The 11753-nt window shown below is 36.5% G+C and overlaps 1 protein-coding gene across 1 annotated transcript in view; it reads left to right on the forward strand.

Annotated features, from left to right (window-relative positions):
- The window catches only part of PTPRR (protein tyrosine phosphatase receptor type R), a 126281-nt gene that overhangs the window by 46693 nt on the left and 67835 nt on the right, over positions 1-11753 (forward strand). The window contains exon 2 of the mRNA XM_083858726.1: positions 9878-9991. Coding sequence (XP_083714852.1) covers positions 9878-9991 — 114 coding nt within the window. The remainder of the gene's footprint in view (positions 1-9877; positions 9992-11753) is intronic.

Consider the following 11753-nt stretch of genomic DNA (forward strand, 5'->3'; position numbering starts at 1 on the left):
CTTGTATTGTCTATCCTTGGTTCATGTTGATTTGGAGTGCTAAAGGTAGGAAGGGTAAAATCAGTAATACAAGTTATATTTCAATATTTTGTGATTTTGGTGATGATAATGTCTATTAACAGATTTCTTTGGGCTAAAAGGCTGAAAGCAAATAAGGATCCAAAATGTACCAATGAATTGTATCATGCTAAACAGCCCTTGCTATTGGACATTTGTTTCCTGAAAATGGGATTCTGATCTCTCGAGAGTTGAAGGCTATGAGTCACTTCTTGCTTTCAAAGTCTTGGCTGTTTTGGACCATTAATCCAGACTGCCCTGGGACATGAGCCTTTTTCAGGAATCTCACAAGAACAGCCATTTATGCAAATACCTCAATTCCAGTTGAGTCAAATGTATTTTAATGCTTTTTTTTTTTTTTCTCTAGATGTATTTCAAGTTTTCTTCCTGTGCCCAGGAGCTGCAGAGAACTAGGATTATGAGAAAAAAAAGGGAAAGCATTTGCCTCTTTTTTTAACATTCCCATTATGTCTGAGTTCAGGTAGATTTTGTTCATCTGAAACTAGCAATAAAAATTGTCTCTGAAAATTAATGCATGAGAAAGCTGGGAATGTCAGCAGTACTGAAATCTTAGTTTGATTTTCAAAGCAGAGAGAAAGATTATGGACAAGAATAAGTCAGTGGGAGTTTTTTGGCCACATTAGTTCCTGAAAGATGTGGAAGTTGCTGTTTATCTTATATTTCTAATTTTGTTCTTCATTAGTTTGTAAGCTTACATTTATGTTTATATCCATGCCGGCTACAAACAAAATTTAAAATTCTGAAGATAAAAAAGGATGATTTTGGGGTGGGGTTTGTCTGCCATTTTTTTCTAGAAGGCATTTTGATTGTCTTTTGTATTAAGGACCATTATACATGGCTGTAATGGGAATTCAAACTTTAGTAAATAAAAATAATTTAGAAAAAAATTAGCTGAAATGACAGTTTACAAAAATAGGAGGAAGAAACAATTGTGGCTTTTTGGCATTTAGAACTTTACACTGGCTCTACCTAGAGATTTAATAATTGGACAGAATTAATAGCTGAAATGAGGGTTTTACAAAAAAGAGCAGAAGAAAGAATAATGGGTTTCTGGCATTTAGAACTTTACACTGGCTTTACCTAGAAGTTTAATAATTGGACAGAAAAAACCAAACATACTCTAAAGTGCTGTGCTGAACAGGCTCAAAAGGATCTGTTTGCTCTGAGGATTACAGCTGGCTTTGGGATGATGAAATAGGATATGACTGGTACAATCATGCTGTGCATAAAAGTTGTACTGGACATAATAGCAGTATTATGAATTTCTTTTGCAATGCAGGGAATGAATTTTTTGCCAATATTGAATAAGGACAGATAGGACAATTTTATGGAGCTCATTATACATGCCTCTCAAAGAACAAAAAGGTTGAAATAGTGTTCAGCTGGGCTCTCTAAGCTCTCTTTGTGTTTCCAAATCTCTGCATTGTCTTGTGCTTTGCCATCATCTTGTCCTTTGCAACTGTCTGCCATAAGGGAGCAAGGCAAGAAGAGGTGGATGGATGCAGGAAAAAGGCTAGAAAACTATCAGAGCTTTGAAATTAATTTCAACTGTTGTTTTAAGAAAACTGAAATACTTTGTGATTAAGAAAATCCCAGTCCTTGAAGAAATGCAGCTCCTAATTAAAAAAAAAAGACCGGAAGTAATGTTTGGGGGCAACATTAAAATTATCTGTGAAAGAAGCTGAGAAGTTGTATCTGACCTCCATATCTGACCTCCATCTTACTAAAATATAAAAAAATTCTGTGAAGTGTCAAATTCTATTATTCCCAGTTATATACATAGAACTGAAGCAGTATAACTGAGGCAGACTTGCTAAGGCCAGAGGCATAGCAACATTTCAGCCTCTCGTCCGTACTAGTAATCAATTGGCAGTAATTGCAAGTGCTCCCAGTTTAATATTTTTTAAAATAGTTGTCAAATTTTTAAAAATAACCATGAAGAACAAGAGTAGTATCCAGCCTCCTGCTCCTCTCCTTTCCCCTTCCAGAGGTCTCCCACAGTACAGAGACTGCTGGTATTAGTATTATTTAAGGATGAGGCTGCATCAAGTTTGTGTCCCATGGACAGTAGATAACTTTTCGTTCTCCTCTCCTCTCCTCTCCTCTCCTCTCCTCTCCTCTCCTCTCCTCTCCTCTCCTCTCCTCTCCTCTCCTCTCCTCTCCTCTCCTCCAGCCCCTCAACAATGACAAGCATGCATCCCATGGGCATTTAGGATATGGGATACTGCAATGCCCTTACTCTTACATAAGAAAGGTCCTATTAACTTTACTGGGCTCTGAATTAGCTTATTCCCTGACTGAGTTGTAGGGGCTGTGGGATGGTAGTTTCTCAAAATCTGCAGTACATTTGGTGTTTGGAACCTGTACATACTTTCTGACTTCCAAATACATGATTAATGATTGATGCATTAGTGACACCGCAGGAAAGAGGTAAAGGGAACTGAGTACAATGAGCATTGTGAGGACAGTGTAACACATGGTTTCAGACTGCCGCCCCAATAACTACCTCACATTGTGGTTCAGGAATTACCCACACAACTCAGAAGCCAGGGGATTGAAATAATATACCTTCTGAGATTTCCTGTGGAACGGAGATATTCTGTGTCTTCTCGTTAGATGTGATCAGTAAATCTGCATTACCTTGTTACACCACACTGAAAGAGCTGGCTCTTATCTTTTTTTAGACACTCCAAGCCCAGAGGTTAATGCAAAACACAGGACTAATAGAAATCAAAGTGCACCTCTTGAAGACAAGTGTTAACAAACCTTGTCCTTACTAGGCTGAATTTCATTCTCATACCCTTCGATCACCAATGAAGGTCATAAAGTCTTCATATAGCTGACTGACTCACTGCCCAAGTGCAGGTAAACTCAATGTGGGAATTGAGGGAATCATGGCCAAGAGCCAGACCTCACAGATGGAGCATTTCTCACTCTTGTGTTGATGCTTCCTACAGAATTGATCAAATCAGCTCCAAATCAGCTGATCTCATTTGAGAAATTAATTCTTCTCCCTGGAAAAAGAAATGTAAATCTGTTACACAGCTGAGGCAAACCAGTTTAGTCATATCACACACCCACCTCCAGGGCAGTTTTGCCAGTCTGAGCAGTGGATGCCAGTGGAGTGCCCTGGCATCACCTCAACAGCTGGTATGGTGTCTTCAACCTCTATAATGCAGCAGTCTCTAGGATCATCTTCAGCTGGCTCCCTACCAGTGAACAGGACTTGAATGAAACCCAGGATTCTGGGCAGCACTCAAACTTTGCAACAGCAAACTTGAGAACATTCTTCTGTTGTTGTACTAGAGTTCATCTTAGTTTCTGATAGTTAGAGGTATGATAGTCAACTGTATGACAAGACTTTTAGCTTGTCTTCTGTACATTTTCCAGGGACATAAGTGACTTTCAACATCCATATAAGCATTCAGCCCTATTCCTACCTCATATTCAGTCTTTGGCCTCTGCAACTTCCTATGGCGTAAAAGTCTGTGGATTAAATGCAGTGCAGGAAAGACCGCTTTGATTTATAAATTTTCACTTTCTCATATTTTAATGAACACTCACTTGAAAATCACTTTGACGGGAGACCATACAGCTATCTGAATTAATTGGATTAACCCTATATTTCTCATCAGTGTTACTTCTGTCTTTGATTTATTTCAGAGAGCTCATAACATGGATAAATATTTTAATGTATATGCTTTCATGAAAAATTGATCAAGAGCCAAAATTGCTATTTAATACTATATGAGAAATGATAACTCCAGGAAATATTATGCTTACTTTAAACAAAGATTTTTTCATAACAGATGTGGGTTGTGTTTTTTCCCTAGCAAAAATGTGAGTGAAATTCTACATTGTCACATCTTGAAAAACAACATAAAAATATACTAAACTTCCCTAGACAAATCAGGACCTAAGCAATCAAAGTAGTTCTTCCTATCACATTTTTCTAACATTTATACAGAACCAACTTAGAGCTCTATTTTCTCACCTAAATACTGTTTGGACAAGCATTTATATTTTTGCTATACATGTGATATTTGGGATTGTTTCGCAGATTTGCGTATTCTGCAGCCTCAGTGTCTCTCCATTAGAAAATGGATGACTTGAACAGATGCATGAGTGTTTCTCATTGCTTTTCACTGGTTCTTATAAACTCAAAGGTATGCCTGTCATTTTTCTACTATTTCTGGTGATTTTCACTACATTTTATTCAGTAATTGCTCCCTGACATTGGAAGTATTTAAATGTCCCAAGACTGATATTTCTAATCATACTGTGTTTTAGCACAAATATATTACATATGAAAGTTCAAATAGGTCACTGCAGACAACTGCTGATACAAAGAAATATGAAGCTACTTTAATTAATCACTAAGAATAATTGATTTTATACTCATGAGAATTTTATCTTCATTTACAGGCACAATTCAAAGTTTAATGTGGACCTCATAAAGGTCTTCTCTCTTGGAGAAAATCATATGGTAGTGGGAGAGGTAAATGGGAGAGGAGTGAATGCATTTAAGATACCAGTTTGGCTTAGGGCGAAGGCCCTTTGGAGTGGCACTTGGCAAAATGCATTGTTGTAGTTGCATAATGCTGGCTCAGGATATACTGCCTCCCAAGTTGCTGTGACACATGACTCACATAATTTTAGAAATAAAATAATAATAATAACTTCATTATATAAATATATATATTTATATACATATAAATACGTTAAACTGTATATTAATATATTATATAATTAATAATATATTAATTAGCGTATGATGCATAATTAATATTATAGTTATTGATATATATTAATAAAATATATAGTATATTTGTTTTATATATTTATTATATAAAATAATTATTATATATAAATAATAATAAATTTCAAAAGCCAAAATCTTCTGTGGGTATGTATCAGGCACCTGAGACAACCAAAGGGGCTCACCTGGTGCCCAGTGCAGCTGCAATCTCAAATATTCAACAGTGACAGGAAGGAAAATTTAATGTATTCGGGAGGAGAAAAAGAAAGAAAAGGTATTTTCACAATTTTTTGCTATATTTGTTGTAGTTCTGCACCAAAACTCTACAAATAAATCTGCAACACTTTCAACTTTGCTTCTGATAAATACATCCTTATTTTGGTTGTACAGCTGAGGCTGTCTGATGAGGATGACAGGATGAAGCACTGTGACACTAATGAATGGTAGACACTTCACTGTGCAGGCAGCAGATCAGAGTGCTCAGATACATGGACCCACAGCTTGGCCATAGTGCAATATTTGGTTCAGTGCAGAAAACCATCCCATTTTATAGCATTTTTGTTGATTTTTAAAAAACATACAAATAACTGGATGACAGGCAGGTAAGAAAACTCTTTTCTGAGCTTTCTCACTTGTTTGGCTTAACTAAATAAGAGTGTTTAGCATTATTTCTGTTTTAGCACTACCCAGTGGCCCTTATGTAAGTAAAATTCCTAGCACGTATAATTTGTAGATTTATTTTTAATATTTCTTTTCATAAAAATGTTGTTAAGATGTATACTTTCACCTTTAATCTTCTTAATCCTTGATTATTTTTGTTCTGCATAACCAGTTTAGCGGGAGGTTTGAGAAAACATCTGTGGTGGTAGGATCAGTAGGAGCTTTGGGGGAAACAACAATGCATAGAAATGGAATTGTATATTTGAAGTTCATTGCAGAAAGGATATAATTGATGAGAAGGAAAATGTAAGAAAGAGATGCTTCTCTGAATTTTTCTTAAGAAGAAGAACTTGACCTGGCAAATCATGGTTTATTGTAGTATCCTAAAAATATTTTTTTTTGTTACACGTTCCCTTTCATGTTAGGAATTTTTTCTGTCCCTTTAACATGAAGATCTTTAATAAAAAGCCCCTGTAGGATGTCAGTTGTTAATGAACTTTGGTGGGTTTCTGTGCTGAGTTTCCCTTTCTAGAACTCTGTCCTCCCAAGTCTTCCATTGCAAGCAGAAAACTTCTTCACTTCAAACTACCTTTTTTAATTGGATCAGAGAAACCTAGAAACTGTCACCACAGCTGCAATATCCAGGTTGGTAATTGCTCAGGAAAATGAGCTGTCCAGGGTGTTCGCCTCTGGGCTCAACAAGTCGCTATTGCCAACAGAGGCAGCTGATTCAAAATTATAACCTCCTTGGGGAGGTGGTTGCAATCCATGATAAACACTGCAGATGAGCAAAGGTAAAGGATTAGTGCTATCTCACTGGGATGTTTCAGCCCTTTGTTTTTCAAAGCAGAAGGAGCAGCTAGAGGAACACAGTAAGACATAACTTGTGTATCTTTGTTTCATTTATTTAGATGGATTACTTTACAGAGGTTAATTTCACTTTTTTTTGCAGGTGATATTAGAACTCAAGGATTTCATTTTTGTAATTATAACCTGTAAATGTCTAGTCAGGTTTCCATTGTAGGAGTGATTCTCTTAATAATGACACTTCATACTGTTTGTCTAAGTACAGGTATTACTGCATTTGTACTTCATCCATTAGCAGTTTCCTATCCTAATCTCATACCTTTGTGGACTATAGTCAAAACAGTATCTAGGCATGCCGTCAGAATGGCACAATAATATTAAAATATTTAAATTTTAATAATGTTTTGAACATTTTCTGTTAGTAACATGTAAGACTTTTTTTCCCTTTCTCTTTTCTAAATTCTTTCTATTCTTTTTCTTTTTTTTTTTTTTCTCTGACTAACTTTTCTCAACTAAAATTGTTATACTTAAGCATCTGCAGAAAGGCAATTTTACACCAGACTCTCAGGTCAGACTTAAGTATCAGTGATCTTCAGAAGTGTTGCCTTCATCCAGACCAGTCTGATAGCGTTGTTGCTATTGAGGAGACCTATTGCCTATGCTGAACAGACATAAATTAGCAGTGATCTTGTCAGAAGGAACTTGGAAAAAGACTGTAATCCTGCCCTGTTCCTGTCATTTACCGTAAGCGCCCAGAATTGGCCACAGTATAATGAATTGATACATCAGCAATCTAGTCCACTTCTGCTTTATGCTTTTATGGATATAATACCAAAAAAAAGAGGATAACAGAGAGCACAGAGCATATTTGTGATGTTCTCCTCACTCTAAAGAAGGTGTTCTTGAGATTCCATCAAGCATTTATGTAAATTGCCTTTCACTGAGTTAGAAATTCCATTCCTAAAGTGACAGCTTCTGGATTGCTTACTTTCCTTTTGAGAGGAAGAATCAAATGCACTCCCTTGTGCTCTCTGAAGTAGAAAAAGGTGACCTGTAATACTCTTACTTAATTTTTGCTATAATTGCCAAGGAACTAAGATTCACACCAACAGCAGAAAAGGAGAAGCAGATCCTTTCAGTGGACAGCAAAGCAAGGTTCTTATAATCAATGTGAGATGCTTCTTCCTCAGATATTTCTTGGGGTTTTTTTTTGGGATGGAAAGTCACAAAAAAACCCCAAATCCCAACACCCACCCCCCCACCCCCCCCCAAAATAAAAAAACCCCACCCATCAAAAAACTTTATAGCTACAGAAGATGCATCCTGAGATAAGGCTTAAGGGCAAATTTCTTCCTGTCAATGTAGAAAGTTTACTAAAAGAGTCCTGTAATCTCTGTGTGCAAGGCCAGGTGAGGTTTTTAATCAGGCTGATGCCAGACTGACAGAGAGCTGGGGTCTTCAGACTTCCCCCAGGACCACAAAGGACAATGCAGCTGTTACAGAGACACATACACAATGCAGCCTTGGATGAATATTTGTTAAAGGACACAGTGGACAGAATTCAGACCTGGTAGGCGGAAATGTGACTCTCCTTACTGTCCCTGGATATGATGAACCACAATCCCAGCATACTAAATCTATGAGAATTTATTACCTCCTTACAGGCTTTTAAGATCTTCTGTTTCCTCTGAAGCTAGCTATTTTTCTGGCTGCTTCATTTCCTCGTTATCAGTGAGGTCTTAAGATGCTATATAGCAATATCTCTATTAATGTGTTGTGATACCTGGCTCAAGTATGTTTAAATGAATGTATTTTGATTTTATGCCTGCTAATTTTGCTCAGTAACAACATGACCCATAACTCAGGGTCACCAGCTTGGACACTGTATCATCCTAATAGATCTCTAGGGATCCTCATGGCAGTCTTTCTATTTCAGCTGCAACTCCCTTTCTCATTTACTCAAGACCTTCAGACCAGGCTGTCTCAGTGTAGTGACAGCTTCAAAGCTCCAGACAAATTCTTGTCAGGTGTTCTGTGAGTCATTCTGGAATACAGAAGAAAAAGTGCTCACATCTGTTAGACCTCTACATGTCCACTCTCAAGACATCTCTCTATTTCAGTGATAAAGTTGGAGCATTTTTGTACCCACTGAGGGTATCTGTCTAATTCAAGAAGAAGTAAAGAGAAGAAGATTTTGCATTTTGAAAATACCAGAGTAGAAAGGGTATTTTAAGTGGAAGAATCTTATAATACTTCCAATTGAATTAAAGTTCAGTTGTGTGGTAAGAGCAGATATCATGCATCAAGACCTGACAATCCCAGTAGTGTAAAAGAGAGAAAAAGGGAGGAAAAGAAAGAAAAACATTCAGTACTGACAGAAAAATCAAATCAATATTGGAAAAGGAAAGTAAATATTTTATGGTTTCACATTATAGCTTATAAATACTGATAAAGAACAACAGTCAAAATATGTGATGTTTTTCTTTGAGATAAATGTTTCCTTTTTTTCTGAACCATAATCCTATTTCCAATGTGATATCTGATCCATGGATATTTAATTCTCTTTATGCAGCTCTGGTTAGGAAGGAGGACTACCTGCTTGGTTCCTCAGAGCAGCAAGTTGGCCCATGGCTCTAAATAGGAAATTTAAAATAAAAATATTTTTTTTATCTTGAGTCAACTGGCTCAGGCAGAACTTAGTAACTTCCTTAGTCAGAAGTTGCCAGAAGCATTGGAATCCTGTGGCTAACTAACATAGTCATCTTTCCGCTCTTCTTCACTACATATTGTCTGCAAAAGAGATATGAAAGCAAAGAAGCAGACCCCAAAGTACCACAGAGAAGTACTGTCTACCAGGCATCATGTGAAGACTCAGTATCTGGGTCTTCTTGGACACAGAAGATTTGAGCCTAAATTACTTTTTGGGTAAAATTCCACTGACTTCACAAAAAGGATCTCAACTTGAGGAAACTTCTAAATTTCACTATAATTCTATCACAGGAAAAGAAAATGCTTCAGTGCTACAGTTTGTCTCATCCTGTGACTTTCATGAAGAAGATTTAGGAAATTCAGGCATGGGGAATGCATCCAGAATGTTTCATTTCTGATCTCAGAAACTGCTAATCAAAATTAAAATTACATGTTGTCACTATGTCTGACTCATTCTTCACCTTTGGGGAGATATGCTAAGACAATATCCCAAAAGAATGTTCATTGTGCAAACTCAACATCTCATTCTTTAAGGATGCCTTGATGTTTAATGCTTGCCTTTCATTTCTAAGATAGTAATTGTGTTATCTTTAACACTGTGACTTGTCCAAGGAATTAAGCCAAAACCATCTGGAACCCATTCTGATTGTACTTGGGTAAAGGTGGTACTTTGGTAATGAATAGCATTTAAAGTACTTAAATGTACCTTTGGACTTATTATGTATTGTGATGCACATAGATTACACAGATTATTTTTACAGGAAAAAAACCCAACAACAATTAGTGAAAAGCCCCAGAGATCAGTCATCTTGAGAACTAAATATCTTGGGCAAGGAGTTCATTTGAACTGATTTTGTTTTTCAGAAACTGCAAATGGATGTAAACAAGCTGAATATCACGTTGCTTCAGATATTTCGCCAAGGAGTGGCAGCAGCACTGGGACTGTTACCTCAGCAAGTTCATATCAACAGACTCATTGTAAGTACCAAAAGGCTGTGTGTATTGAAGTGCACCTATTTATTTAAATTCTCTTAAATTTATTTTCCTGCCACTACAGAAGAGTGCAATTAAATAGGACAGAAAAATACTTATTATTCTATTTCTTCGACTGCACTACAGAAAAACAGATCCCCATTAAAAAATAATTTGAATTTTCCTTTGAAAAGGCACCATTCTCAGCTAAGCCAGATAAATCTCTTTTTTGTCCTATTTATAAGCAGATTGCTTATCCCTTAGTTTCCCTTCCAATGCAGTCCTTTTTCATGTTCACACCTTATCAAGGTTTTGTTTTTCAAAGGTTGAATAATGCTCAAAAATACATGTGATTCATCCTTTCAAAGGCATCTTCACAATTTATCCTCAGACTTTCCATTAGTAAATTAAATGTCATCTACAATATTAATATTCATGCTTTGTTTTTCTGCTATAATTATCTGTCCTCAGAAATGATCTTGTATACTACAGTTCCTATTGGCAAGAGATGGTGATAAATTTGCTTCTAGCAAAAAATACTTTTTTTCATCATCTGTCATTGTATGGGGTTTTTTTGTGTTTGCGTACTTAACACTGTTGTCTTCTTATGACAATTCTACCATGAAGCAAGAAAACCCAACATCATGTGTGTATTGTTTGGCCTTCAATTCACTTTGCAGAGGGAAGAATAATTTTTTTTATTCTATATGCAGGTTGAATATTAGGGAAGAAAACTGACAGGTTTAACATAAAAGTATTTTCTGCCTTGAAAGCTTGATAGGATTGTATACATCAAAAAGGATTATAAAACTCCTTCAAGTAATGTCTCTGTGAGAAAAGATCTCACAAAAAATACAGTGAGAAAGATCAATAAGAATGCACTGCAGCCCTTTTCATGTTCTTCAGGAATCTCACTCATTCATGACAAGCAATGCTAAATTTCATTTGCCCCATGCATTGACCAGAATGAAAGGTTTAAAGACATATTCAGAGAAAAGCACAATTAAATGAGAAATGCTTTGGAGTCTGAGATGTATATTTCAACATACTGAATCACCTAGTAGCTTTCTTACTATGCTCTTTAGAAATTATGTAAATAAACAGAAGAAATATGCTGTTTGTTTTCCTACTGGCTCCACTGCTTTTTGCTTTCGCCTCTCATTTATGATTTAAGGGAAGAGATAATGTTGTTTTGCACCTGCATATAGCCCAGAATACATTAAGTACTGTTATTTAATTAATCTTTTCAACACCTGTAAAAGTTCTTCTGTGAGGCAATATTTCAGAGATACAAGAAAGCAAGCAAACTTTTCCCCTATTTGCTCTAAAAATCACACACAGTCAAAATTCACAAGGAAGACAAATACATCTTAGAAGACCTTATTACCAGTTTTCATCCTTCTAACACAAGACATTTCCTCTCACGCTGAGTGTTGCAAGCAGGCAGATCACATCAAAATTCATCTTGCTTTATTTCAGTGTAGTCTAAGCTACTCATCTAGGCTCCCTGTAAAAGCAGTAGAGAGGATGGTAACTGCAGGAGAAGAGGCATTGAAATCCACCCCGATTATATTAGGATGGATTAAATAATTCTCTAGAGATGCCAGTCTCTCTACGCTGACTTTTGGAGATAGAGAACTGAAGGGAGGTGAAGTGACTCACTCCCAAGTGAGTGGCTCTCAAAAGTGGTCAGGACTCTGGAAGACAGGATATGGATGGGCACAGGAGGAGCAGACAGCCTGCTAACCTCTTACATGTAACAACACAC

This window comes from Zosterops lateralis, assembly GCF_965231275.1.
Source record: "Zosterops lateralis genome assembly, chromosome: 4".
NCBI lineage: Eukaryota > Metazoa > Chordata > Aves > Passeriformes > Zosteropidae > Zosterops > Zosterops lateralis.